A 14611-nucleotide genomic window follows, 5' to 3' on the forward strand; every position below is an offset into this window, starting at 1 on the left:
ATCTAATGAAACTTTTGAACCAACAGCCCTCCTTTCACCATCCCATGAAACATCACATCAGTTTATAACTACTGAAGACATCATAGAAACTAAAGCCTTATCCACTATCCATGAAGTGACTGAATCAACATCTATTCACAAAACCTCACTGGAAGAACACAGTGCACAAATTGAAGCCAACTTCATTCCAATAGAAGTCACTGAATCAGTTGACCTTTTGACTGATAAAAATCTTAGTATTGAAAATACATTAACTAGTCATAAAGCCATACACCAGGCAAGCAGCATTGAAAAGGTAGAAACTTTCAAAAGTGAACAGTCTTTCTCTGAAAAAAGCCCTATATATTTCAGATCTGTCAAAGGAGATAAAAGTAGTTTTACTAAAACACCAGATCAAACACCAGAATCAGTCCTTGATTCTGTACAGAAAGCAGAAGTCTTAGTAACACCCCCTAAAACATCAGTTGAAGAACAAAAAGTTACAGTAGAACCTTCAAATACATCTGTTGATTCTGGAGAAAGTGAGAGATTCTTAACATCTGCTAATACACCATTAAAAATAGTTAGAAACCTATTAGGGTCTTCACTGACATCAGTTGAAACACCATTGAAAGTGGGATTCTCTTCTACACCTACTGAAATGCTAGTTCAAGAAAGGAAAGATGTACTAAGATTTTCTGAAACAACTGTTGAAACACCAATAAAAGTGGGATTTTCAGTAATACCCTCTGAAATACTAGTTCAAGAAGGAAAAGGTCTATCAGGACCATCAGTGACTGATGCTAATACTTTTTCTGAAACTAGTGATACATCAGAAAAATTAAATTACTCAGAAGCACCCACTGAAGTACCTTGTCCAGGAAAGAAATATTTGATGGAGCCTTCATATGTCTTTACTGGAATGCAAGAAGAAATTACAGCTGATGAAATGAAAGTTTCACTAGAACCATTTTTTGTTACTAAGGAAATACCTGATCATGAAAAGAAACTTTCACTAGAATCATCAGGTACTATCTGGGAGACACCAGAGGAAACACCTGATTATGAAATGAAAGTTTCACTGAAATCCTCTGTTACCACCAGGGAAATATCTGATAATGAAAAGAAAATTTCCCAAGGATCCTCAGGCACCATCAGGGAGATACCAGTGGAAACACCTGATAAGGAAACAAAACTTTCATTAGAATTCACAAGTACTGTTAGGGAAACACCAGAGGAATCACCTGATTACGAAATGAAAGTTTCACCAGAACCCTCAGGTTCAACTGGGGAGACACCTGGTTATGAAATGAAAGTTTTATTAGATTCATCAGGTATAACTAGGGAAACACCAGAGGAATCACCTGATTACGAAATGAAAGTTTCACCAGAACCCTCAGGTTCAACTGGGGAGACACCTGGTTATGAAATGAAAGTTTTACTAGATTCATCAGGTATAACTAGGGAAACACCAGAGGAATCACCTGATTACAAAAAGAAAGTTTCACCAGAACCCTCAGGTTCAACTGGAGAGACACCTGGTTATGAAATGAAAGTTTTACTAGATTCATCAGGTATAACTAGGGAAACACCAGAGGAATCACCTGATTACAAAAAGAAAGTTTCACCAGAACCCTCAGGTTCAACTGGAGAGACACCTGGTTATGAAATGAAAGTTTTACTAGAATCCTCAGGGACAACTAGGGATACACCAGAGGAATTACCTGATGGTGAAATGAAAGTTTCACTAGAACCCTCAGGAACAATTAGGGAAACATCTGGTTATGAAATGAAAGTTTCACTAGAACCCTCAGGTTCAACTGGGAGACACCTGGTTATGAAATGAAAATTTCACTACAGTCCTCAGGGACAACTAGGGAAACACCAGAGGAATTACCTGATGATGAAATGAAACTTTCATTGGAACCTTTAGGTACAATTAGGGAAACACCTAGTTATGAAATGGAAGTTTCACTAGAACCCTCATGTACCACTAGGAAATCACTAGAAAAAACACCTGATTATGAAATGAAAGTTTTGCAAGAACCCTCAGATACAGTCAGGGAAACACCAGAGGAAAAGTTAAAATTTCCAAAGGAACCAGTACTGATAACTTTAGTCCCTGTGAATATGGAAAAAGATGATAAAAGTGAAAGAGAACTGGTAATTGAAAACAATGATGAGTGCATGCTTTTTCTTTCTGATTCGGAAAGTGAACATGAAGAAGTGGGTACCACTGCAAAGATCTCTTCAGGTGAAGACAAGCAGGAAGTACCATTTGAGGAAAATAGTAAGTGTACATTTTTATGCTTTTTAGTCAGTAAAGTTGGAAACTTGGTTGAGGTGTTATGAAGAAAATTTCACAGGCTAAAACAATCACTTGATTGTTCTCACTTATGCTAATTTAGGTGTATAAACTAATAAAAATGGCAATGAATGACAGATTTTTTATTGTATATTTTATGTAATTCCTTAAATGTTTATACCAATGTAATTTTAGCACCAGTGAGTTTATTTGTTGGTATCAATTGCATAGCTAAAATAATATTTTTTTAATTTCTTTACTTAAAATTTAAATTGTTGCATATTTTCTTTATTACAAAGTAAAATCAAGTCAATTAAAGAAGAAAATTTGTAGTGGTTTGAGTATGTGTATTACACTGCACTTGTATTTAATTTTGGTATTTCCATGTAGCTGTTGCTATTAGTCCTTCTGCAATGGGCTCAGTATGCTATAGATGAGTTTGTATATATATACATTTGCATATATTAAGTATTTATACAATAACATTTGATGCAGTATATGTATCTTCAAAAAGTTTCATAGACATTTAGTAAAGATTATAAATATTAGTACACATATTAGATTTATTTAAACATTTCTCAACAGGTCAGAGGCCATGGCGTCACTTTTGTTGACTTGCATTCAAAATCTTATTGAACTACATTTTATGAATTTATTTCAGTAAATTTGGAATCAACTGTTGATTGTAACTCAAACTTTAATGTTATGTATGATTTAATTTTTAAGTAAATATTAAAAGAATACATTTATAGATTTTGGTTAGTCATAAGGTATGTGGAATGCAGCACTGTTTAAAATTAGATGTTTGTGATGTCAAAATACCAAATCTTCAGTTTCATACAAATTAGGAACTCAAATTACCAATATTGATAAGCTAGAATTTAAATAAGAACTTTGTATCTTTTTGTTGAGATATGTATTGAATCAAACACAGTGGTCCCACTCTCCTCTTTATATTAGTCTTTTATATACACTCTCTTCAAAATATGACACTGATGGCTTAGAATGTCCCTCGCTAGTGATTTTTTTCAGCCAGTTTAATATGTGAAAAGGCTAATTCATTCATCCAGACCAAGATTTCAAGGAGGTAGGTTATGGCTTTTGTTTGTTTGAAGTTTCATGTTTTCTTTAGACCTAACTACAGCAATACAACTTAGTTACTAACCTTAATAAATGACAGTGGAATCCTGTGGTATCTCTATAGATATTTATGATTTTCTGGTTATTTAACTGTGTGTGTGTGCAAAACCTAAAAAAATTCTATTTTCTATTCTTGATGAATGAAAACTTAAAAGGCTTATCATCCTATGTTCCTACATTATGAGGCTTAAGTTGTTACTTAGACTAAACATTTTTATTTTTATTATAATATGTTGTCATTCTAGCACCAAAAAAAGCATAATTTATATCTGTTTTCTAATTTTTATGATGGTTGTGAGGTCAGTCAATTGGCAAAGCCCACATAGTTAGAGTATAGAAAATAAAATATAAAGTACTGTTGAAAACAAACATTTAAAATGTATTTAGGTTTTAGAGATTACACAAATAATAGAGATTCTTGGAACAAAGAATTTTTTTTATCATGAAATTACTTCGAACTCAGACTAGTAATGAAACATACTCGATATTTTAACAAAAAAAAACTTTAGTAGAACTATTTCACTAAAAATTTGATTTTTTGTGTACAAAAAAACTTAATATTTTCTAAAAGTCTACCAAATTATGTGAAGATACACATACTGTATCAAAAATTATAGTGTAAATACTAAACGTGTACACGTGTATATGTGCTCATATATTATACCAAGCTCAATGGAAAAGGGTTAATTGTTTTTACTAAAGAATATTTTTGTGAAACTATCCAGTCTATTTTTTTACTTGTTTGAGTGCAAAGTGATTTCATGTTAAGATTAAAAAAATATTCTTCATGCCTAAAATCTCAAATGTTATTTGTGTAATCTCTAAAACCTCCTAAATACATGTCAAATGTTTGTTTTAAGTTAGATTTTATATTTTATCTGTTATTTTCTCTACCCTAACTATGACTGACCTTTTAAGAACCATAAAAAAAAAGGAAACAAGTGTAAATTATGCTTTTTTTGTTCTAGAATGACTACAGATTATAATATCAAAAAAACAACAGAGGTTTAGTCTAAATAAGTCTCATAGCAATATATATTTGCTATTTTTATTATATTGATCTTCTAGTCATGCCTGGCTAACATTACAGAACTTGATTGACACAGCAAATGTGCACTTATGTTACTGTGTCCAGTAATATAAAACTGACCTTTAGTTTTTACAAAGTGACCCTGTCTTGGCTGTGTTTTAGTAGACTAGAATTATAATATACAGAGTATATGAGGAACCATTTCTAAATATGGAAAAATATGAGCTGGAACACTGTGTTTGATGCGATACTTGAGCCATATCTCAGCAAAATGAAGAAATATGATGTTATTTTACATTATAGCTTGCCAATATTAGTAATTTGAGTTCCTAATTAGTATGAAACTGTAGACTTGGTACTTTGACATCACAAACATCCAATTTGGATCAGTGTGCTGTATTCAGTGTACTGCATGACCCACAAGAAACAATATTTAGGTGTATTCTGATATTTACTTTAAATTAAGAAATGAAATTGTTTAATACTAAAATATGAATTATCTACAATTTGATATCAAACTTCTTGACAAAAATTCATAAAATAGCTCAATAAAATTTTGAATTAAAGTCAACAAATGACATCCTTTGATCCATGACTGTTGCAACAAGATTAAAATAACAGGATTTATCAGTTATAATCTTATTTTGTCAGTCCTGTAATTTTATATAGTTTGCACATAACATTTTAATGTTATTGAAGTTTCTTCAGATAAACTGGATAAAAAGGAAGATAAGACTCCTATCAGAGTTCCCATGACTGAAACCTTATCCAAAAGCTTAAAAACAGTAGAAGAAGAAAAAAACAAAATAGAACTTGATGTGTTTCAAAACGTAAGCAATTTATTAATACTTTCAAATCAGTTGATAGAGGTTTATGTAGTTTAGTAAAGGGTGTCTGAATTATACATGTGAGCCTTGTTTTCAGTACAGCTATTAACGGGAATACAAGTGTGCAACAGTACTAAATAAGTAGTCATTATAATGTAAGATAAGTCTTTTCATTGTTAGTTTTTGCAGCTTACAAAATTTGAGTTTTTAAGGTGATTGAGTGTTTTCCCATTTGATATTGTGTCATTTTTTATCCTTTTTAATTTGCTTTACAAATTTCTTATTGTTTGTTCAAACTGTGGTTTTCATTTTAAGGATAAATTGATTTTGCATGATTACAGTTTTATTTAGAACTGTAAGTATACAATTTATAATTTTAGTTTGAAAACCTATAAATTGTGAGGTTTGTCAATAGTTGATTTAGAGAACCACATTTTATTGTTTTAGAAAAGCAGTAAACTTGAAACTTCACCAATATTGCCTGGAAGTGGTTCTTTAGAGGATAATGTTGAACCTCCCAGCTCGGAAACTGCAGAATGTTCAGGTAAATTGCAAAGCCCCCAAAACCAACACATCTTAATACAGACTGGTTCCAGTGACTCACAGCAAACACACACTAAAGGTTTTGAAACACCCATTTCAAAACTTTCAACTGCTAAAAGAACATCCACACGAAAAAAGAGGATGTTAGTTGAAGAACATGAGCCTCCACAAACTGTGAGGAGTACAAGGTCCAGGATTAGTAAATGTAATTAATTATAATTTTGACTTTAAGCATAGCAGTTTGTAGTTGGGATATTTGTATGAAAATACTTAGAATAAATTTTTCTTTATGCCATTTTTTGTTTTCACTCACAGACTTATGAATTTGTATCCAGTGATATTAAGTACTATAGCACAAGTTTAAAGGCATGTTATTTCATTGTATTTATACAGTGCTGTGCAAAAACACTAGGAGGAAGTCAAAAATTTGATTTCAGGCTACTTTCAAAGGACAGTGTAAGGGAAAACCACATGTGAAACATCAACTTTTTGTTAATATTCATATTTAGTACAACAGAAACTCAGTGGAAGTGTTTGAGTTCAGCAAATAATATTTTGTGTGTTCTATTTTGTTTTAATTAACTGCAAACAGTCTTTCAGGCATTCTTGCAACGTATATAATGAAATTGGGAGTTTACTCCAACTGTCTCTAATACACTCCCCTGCACTCTCAAGTTTTTAATCTATGAAATCCCAGATCTGCTCAATTAGGTTAAGAGACTATTGTGGAGACTATTGCATCATTTGAATGACTCCAGTTTCATTCTTAACTAAGTAATTTATGCATATGTTGGATGAGTGTTTGGGGTTAGTAGAATCCTTTACCAATAATATATAAACCACTCAACATACCATGATGGATTAATATGTGTTGGTACTTGTACTTGTCCATTTTTCCACTTATTTTGCAAATATCTTTTTCACTTCAGCAGAAAGCACCCCTAAACTATTGCACTACGTCCCCTATGCTTTGTGGTACATACTATACATTGAGATATCATTCACCTTTCTTCTGCCAGATTTAAAACCTACACTTTGAACCAGGTATTTCAAACTTGGACTCATCAGTCCATAATACCATTTTCCAATCATCAGTGGTCCATTTCTTGTACATTTTAGCAAATTTCAGTTCTTTGACAATGTTTGGAGATTAAGTTGAAGGTTTTCTAACTGCTACATGACCAGGTATTCCATTTTTGTTGAGTCTTCTTGATACTGTAGATCTAGACAGTTTCCTGTCATTTGGTACATGGTTGTTTACCTCTTGTTTAAGATCAGTGGCAGTCTTCATTCTGTTCTGAAAGCTTTATGAATGAAGATAACTGACATCAGTATCAATGAGATTAGTTGTTCTGTCCGTTTCTTTTCTCTTTTCAAATTTACCTGTCATAGTCTCACAATCTAGGGTGTAGTTGACAGCGTTTAGGATGTATTTACGATCTGTAGCAATTTGTCAGAGAATCTTACCAGCATCACATAAGTTTTATGCACATTCTCTGCATTACAATAAGGCTTGAAAGTGTTAAATACTGTTTTTATCAAGCTTTATTTGTGGAGTGCTATTAAACTGATTTTTTCCAGCATTTATCAGTATCATGTGCCAGCTCTTTGCTAGCTTCTTTTGTATAGTTAAGACACTGCATGAGGTACCATGACAATTATTTCAGACCATAAATTTGATCAATATATTCAACCAAGTAGAACCATTATAATGTGTCCTTGATACAAGTATATGGGAATTCTTAAGAATAATAAGTGTTGTCATCCTAGATCATTGAATTGTCAGTAGGGATCAGTGAAGCATTACCATAGTGTTGAAATTTATATTCTGTAATGGCTTGGAAGAATTTAGTTCTGTAGAATGGAAAGAATAATAAAATATTTTTTTGTTCTCAAACTTTTTCAGAGTACTGTAAAAGAAAATCAACAACAACATATACTGCTTGTTTTTTACAGCTGGCACAGATGGCACCATCTCTGAGTCATCAGTTGACAATATGAAAACACAAAAAAGTGGGTCTTCAGGATCTTCAAGGTTGAGTGAAAAAACCCAGAGTCCTGGTACAACAGCCAAGGGTTCCACACTCACTACAGAAGAATTAAAAGAACATAAACGTAATATGCTAGAGGAGGAGGATTCTCCCAAGACAAGAAGCAGAATTTCAAGTCAAAACCAAAAAGAGACATTAGTGTCTCCAGTGAAAATTGTTCAGGAGAACTCTACACAACCTGATATTAAAAAAGAACATATTTTGGACAGTCTTTCAAGTATTCCTTTTACCACTTATACCCCAGGTGTTGTCACAAGAGCAGAAAGGAGAAGGCGAGAGTCAACAACATCAGAAGACTCGGAAAGATATGGTATGATTGAGATTTAAGGAAATAATGTTATCAGTATTTGTTGTGTTTAATAAAATATTAATATAATTTCCTATATGTGAATTACACCCTTTTATACATAGTATATTGTATGTATATATACACATATGTTTTGTCAGTGAAGATCTTCAGTAAATATTATGTTAGGCCTATTATATTTTCTAGCATTACAATCTTAACCTACTCCCATAGGTATTTTTAAGAATTATGTAAGTGTATAAGTGTATTTCAACTAATCTATATTCATCATTTCCATTACTGAAAATATGTTTTGTTCAATTGAGAACTCTTCAGGCTGTGTGGAATATAGTGAACACATTAGTGGTCGGAATACTGTTTATTTAGGCATTTTTTATAACTGTTATAGTGTGGATGCCTTTTACAAGCTATTAAAATAGTATTTCAATCACATTATATTCATTATATCTACTGTCAGTGATGCATTTTGCTCAATCCAGTTCATAAAAAACATTCACATGTAACAATTGTTATTTTAAAAAATGACCTATGGCAGTGTTTGAAGAGCATTTTCAGTCTCAGCAGTTTATCAGAGAGTCCAACCAGCATCACGTAAAGTTTTATGTGAAACTCTGCTGTACTGACAATCAATTCCCTACTCTGTTCAATGTATCTCACCTGGCCTGAAGCACTTTGGATTGAGTGAAACATTATCCTGTATAATTACGGTAAATATAGTGTAAATGAAGTACGATTACTATAATGCATTCTACTAATTATTGAAATACCCTAAGGGGTTAGATTAAGTATATTGTTTTAAATCATACTAGGCCTAACTTAATGTTTTATGGTAAGTATAATTGATTATTATTATGAAAGGCATTTAGATCATAACTGTTTTTCTTCAGTAAATGTTTTTTTTTATTTAAAGTTTTGTCAGTGCCATTCTAAGATATTAATGTATTTTTTAAATGTTCATTTAGAAAATGATTTGTTTCTGGTACAATTGTTTAATGCTGATGTATTAAGGTTATATGTGCTTTGATTTAATACAGTTTTCATTTTTTAAGAGTACTAAAAATTAGAACTCTTGTTGTAAAGCTTTTGTTGTATTAATTATTTTCTTATAGCAGATCCAGCTGGATACCCTAAGTTCACATTTACTGAACCAACTGTGCCTGAAGAAAGTGAAGGTATGTTGGGGTTATACATCTATAGCATATATTTGGTATGCAGATAGAAAGTATAGAGGTTGAGTACATTATATTAAAATCATTTTCAGCATTATCACATTTTTGCAGTTCATGTTGACACATTTGGTCATACTCTATCTGTGCATCTTAAAAATAGTACTGCAAAATGCTTCATTATAAGACTTTCTTGTCCAGAGCATGCTATTTTATCCTACAGTTTTTTGTAATCCATTCAGTATACAAAAACAACAGTTTCCTTGTACCCATTTCAATAGTCCAGCCACACACAAATCCAGAGATGTTGCATTTAGCATTGCAGTTGGCATTTCCTGATAAGAAATAGCATTAATACTCATTTAATCTTCTTGCAACTTAAGGTATGCAATGGTTGAATAAATATGGAAATAACTTGTGTACATGTAATTTGTGTTGCTTTTCTAAATGGATATAGTTCTTGATTAAATTGTGTATTGTTGTTTGGGGCATGTCACTGACTTTTATGTTCATAGATTTTCACCTGTTAGATACTTTAATGACTAACATCATTATTTGACTTTTTCTAGTCTCTTTCTTAATGATCCTGGTACCTCTAGTAAATTCGTATTCTTTTGTTTTCTAATGCTATTAACTTTTTCCACAGGTGATCAGTCAGTGTGACTGACTTTATCAACAAAGTAACTATCAGTTTCCATGCCACAACTTTTAATTGCAGTAACAAGGCAAAATGTCTAATCAATTTATATTATAATTATTGCACAAATTAATGTATTATTGATTTTCTAGGTATCTACAATCATAATAACACACACAAGATTAATTATTATACCCATTATAACTATTTCAATAAAATTGAAAAAAAAAGAAAGTTTTTGAAGTGTATGTATATATGTATGGGTAAAAGCAGTGAATATCTGTCTTGTAAATTCTAAATCCTCAGTATGAATAAATCTTTGTGATCTGAATGTATGAATATTTTGATGTAAAAAGGGCCTTTACATATCCTTCCCAGAAATGTGTTTTTAGTAGCAAGACTATCAATGAAATGTCAGAATCGTAGTTCTACAACATGCTGTTCCACCATACCTTTATTTTGCCCGTGGTTATCACATGATTTGCTGATTTGCATATTCAGTGCCATATTAATACAATGTATTCAGTCTTTTGTAAATCATAAGATGGGTAATTTTAGTTTAGAGTGCATACACTAATTATTTTCTTTCCCAAAATCTAAAATTTTTTATTGTAAGATGCAGCTGGCTTGAGATTCTGTAGCACATATTTTCCAAATTCCTTTATGTGTATACACTTCATTTTAACTTATGATTCATTTCTGATAGGTTTTGACTTTGTTGTTATTGCATTTGTTTCTTAGTTTAGCTGGTAAAGTTGAAAATGTGTGATACTAATATATTTATAAATTCATAGATATGAAAGAATTATTTTGACAAAAATGTACTTTTAGGTTCAATGATTAGACATCTATGGTTTTCTAAATGCTCAAATTGGAATTACAGTGTGACCAAATTTATAACTCAGTGTTTGATTTGTTGGAACTATAAAAGGAGACTTTGTTTTATTCATCAGTTCTAGACCTACCACCATTTGATACTTCAAAAACAAGTGCCATGTCTTTCATTTTCTCTCCACCAATTACGAGATCCCGCACCAGACGTAGAAGGTCAGAAGATGTTGGTTCTGATATAGAGTCGTATACTCCTCCAAGACGACAACTTAGAGATCCTTTGTTAAGTGACTCTCCAACATCAGTTACTTCAACTGATTTGGACATGGCATCACAAACTCAGGCTGTAGAGATAACTACAAAAACCAAAGAAACAAAACGTAAAACTAGGTCAAAAAAGTAAGATTACTATTAATACTGTTTTATTTTACAGAAAATAGCTGGGAAATATTTTATATAATATTTGTGAATAGTATTTATATCAAATTTGTATTTGTACATTTATGATTAATTCAGTCAGTTACTTTTATAGAATGAAGTATTTTTATAAATTTTATATGACCAGTGAATGGATAAATTTCTATAATTATAAAATATATTAGCTGTCACAACTTTTTTTTATATGTATGCATGAGATATTTTAAGATATTTATAATTTAGTTAAAGAGTTTCAGAGTTATAATTTAGGACCACAAAGATCAAACTCGCCTTTTGATAATAAGTGGCAATAAGGTGATACAGGTTGATTATCTCTAAACAAAGTTTTGATTACTTGTAGGCCTAATTTATAATTCATTATTTCATTAAACCATAAATTTTCTTTCTGGGTTCTGTACTGTGATTTTTAAAAGCTTATATTCACACTTTTTGATAATAGGTTTGATAGTCAACAATGATTTTTTTCCCTTCAGAGGCAAACCACCTGCTCACAGCATTATTAATTTGATATCACCTGTACCAGAAGAATCATCTGTGGCAACAGCATCTAGTTCCCGAGGCCCAAAGAAGACGGGAACTCAAGCTAAACATACCATGACACTCAGAAAAGCTAAGTTACAGTCACGCCGTAGAGTGAAACTCTGACTAAACATGTACTTTATGTAGTAAGAAATTTCAGACATGAAGTCTAATTCCTTTTATACACACAAATGCAGATATTCAAAAGCAACAATAGTTATTTTTCTGTATAAATACATTATGTTATTTATCCATAGCATGGTAGTAAGTATTATCAGAACTTGATTGTAGTTTGAACAATTTCTCAATGAGTGTACAGTGATTTGAAGATAAACTGGGGAATAAAAGATGACATTTTTTATGCTAGAGGAATTGTGTTGTGGCTCCATCAAAGAAGTGTGTAGTAGAATAAAATATCTATATGTTCAACTTTTCTTTTTAAATATAAAACTTATTTTACAACTATGTAATCAAGTATTGAAAATACATTGTGTTACATATTTTTTAGTGTTGAGCAAAGAAACTGGTGTTCTCTTATTTTAATGATCATTATTACATAAGCTGTGTAAATAATTATAACATAAAACATTTGTTATAGTTTGTAAATATAAGGTATTATATACATTGTGTTAAACTTCATCTGGGTACAGTAAGCTCTGTGAAAGCTTACATTTTTCATAATGTAGGAACTAGATAGTTTATATGTACATCCACAGAGATATTAAGTTTTTCTAAGATGGCCTGATATCTAACAAGTATCACTTTGTCTACAGCTAAAATGAATATTTGTATAGATACAATTATGTTTTACAAATCAGTATCCATTTCAGAATGATTTTTGTTCACAGTTTATTTTTGTTTTCTTTATCAGTTTGAATATAGTAAAAGTTTAGATAATATATCAGAGAATTTCTTTTCTAGCTTTTCGAATAAAAGTGAAAGAATAAAAATTTATATTCTAGAACATTGGTGTTGGTACAGGTGTAACAGATTATGATGAGAGTTCTACAATGACAGAATGACACACACACATGACACAAAAAAAATTAAAATGATAGATGGTGGACAAAACAGACTAGGTGGCATTAGATATGAAACTTTTGTAATTAAAAATGTATTCATGTTTTGAAGCTCAAACAAACAAAAACATTCTTGTACATTTTGTTACAACATGCTTCTTTAATTCACTGTTTTAGTTCTAAAAAAACATTTGTAATAGTCAGCAACACATAAAAACAACAACATTGGAGATAGTACTGTGTTTGTTTCACACATGACACTGGCAGCCGAGATGTATCTTGCAAGTGTGTATGTGTCCGATTACTCTGTTTTCGTGAATGTTCTGTATGAAACATTCAGCTAGAACACTGGCTAATAAGAAGAGGTGTCTGTAGCTTCTGAAGTTAAAATAATGACATAAAGTGTAAGATGTTATTTTTCTGTATTTTGTTGTTCAGTATTGAGTTCTCCTTTAAATTGTATCATTATATGGGACACTTTCTTTTTGTCTGTTTGCAGCATCAAAATCTATAGTTCTTTTTCAGTGTTTTAACTGTATTTGTGACTTGATGCCTGAGGTAAAAAGAAACCTTCTTGAAGAGTAGTTCAGTAGTATATTTACTGTTTTAGAAATTCCAGTAGTGTTACATTTGTTTCTCAATATGCCTACTAATGCTGAAACTTTATTTCATTTTAATGAATTTGTATTAAAAATACTCAAGTCTTGATGGTGCAAATGAAAAAAATATTCAGATTTTATATGTTGAAAATCTAATGTAAAAACTAAAAGCATTACTTATTCTAGTTTCATTTCAACCTTTTGAGAGTTTGGTTAATGATGTATGTAATGTACTTGACATCAAGGATTATTCATATATTCTCTTAAAATGTAAGCTGTATGCTTGTATTAGACTGGCATTTTGACTACTTTATATGTGTTATTATTATCATTATTAAATCCCTTTTCCAGTGGCACAGTGGTAAGTTTAGAAGGATTTCTACTGCTAAAAATTGGGTTTTCATATCAATGGTAAGCAGAAATGCACAGGTACTCCTTTGTGTAGCTTTGTGCATTACAAAAAATATTAAATTACATAATTTGACTGCATTATATGAAGTACAAAACATATTAATAGAATGTTAATATTCTGTTTCTCAAATTTGGTAAGAAATTTTAAAATTAGGTAACATAAATTCATGATCACTTTAAAATCTAAATCTTGTTGCTACTAAATAAATACTGCTGTGAGGTAGCAGTTTTTTTTAATAATTATTGCAGTTTGTAGGGATAATTGTATAGCATTTGTTGTAGTTAGAGGTTTTTCTGTTTATACCATTTTAATAAATAACATTCAAAATCCAATTTAATTAAAACAGATTTGTTTTATTAATTAATAATGTCATAGAAAATGAAACTTGCCTATTTGATTTTTACTGTTGTACAACTAATGTTTAATAGCCTACAATAAATGGCATGATTTTCTTTCTATATCCTTTTGGTATGGGATATCAAATTTACGTTATATTTCACTGAAATACAAAAAACTATTTTTTCATTCAATTAATATATTATTTCTTTTAACATCTATTTCAGCTTCTGTTTAGAACCAAGCTAGTTAACCCTTTTGCAATGACTCAGTATAATATACATGAATTTGTCTACACACTTGTACACATCAAGTATTTGCATTATAACTTTTAATACAGCATGTGTATCTTCACAAAATTTAGTAGTCTTTTCGTAAAGGTTACAAGCTTTTCGCACACAGAAAATCATATTTTTAATGAAATATTTTTCCCAAAGATTTTTTTGTGAAAATAGTCTGTTTCTTTACTAGT

At 30.9% G+C, this 14611-nt stretch overlaps 1 protein-coding gene across 6 annotated transcripts in view; it reads left to right on the top strand.

The window, feature by feature from the left end:
* Elys (AT hook containing transcription factor 1 homolog) overlaps positions 1-14258 on the top strand; it is a 96338-nt gene extending 82080 nt beyond the window's left edge. For 4 of the 6 annotated variants that reach the window (XM_076505079.1, XM_076505059.1, XM_076505089.1 and 1 more), the window contains 7 exons: positions 27-2269; positions 5154-5284; positions 5729-5825; positions 7781-8185; positions 9295-9354; positions 10939-11215; positions 11728-12139. In XM_076505079.1, coding sequence (XP_076361194.1) covers positions 27-1825 — 1799 coding nt within the window. In that variant the 3' untranslated portion in view covers positions 1826-2269; positions 5154-5284; positions 5729-5825; ... (2 more) ...; positions 10939-11215; positions 11728-12139. Of the gene's footprint in view, positions 1-26; positions 2270-5153; positions 5285-5728; positions 5826-7780; positions 8186-9294; positions 9355-10938; positions 11216-11727 lie in introns of all 6 variants that reach the window. The other 2 variants (XM_076505069.1, XM_076505041.1) reach the window with 1 other exon arrangement.
* Positions 14259-14611: the final 353 nt, after the last annotated feature.

This window comes from Tachypleus tridentatus, chromosome 1 (assembly GCF_004210375.1).
Source record: "Tachypleus tridentatus isolate NWPU-2018 chromosome 1, ASM421037v1, whole genome shotgun sequence".
NCBI lineage: Eukaryota > Metazoa > Arthropoda > Merostomata > Xiphosura > Limulidae > Tachypleus > Tachypleus tridentatus.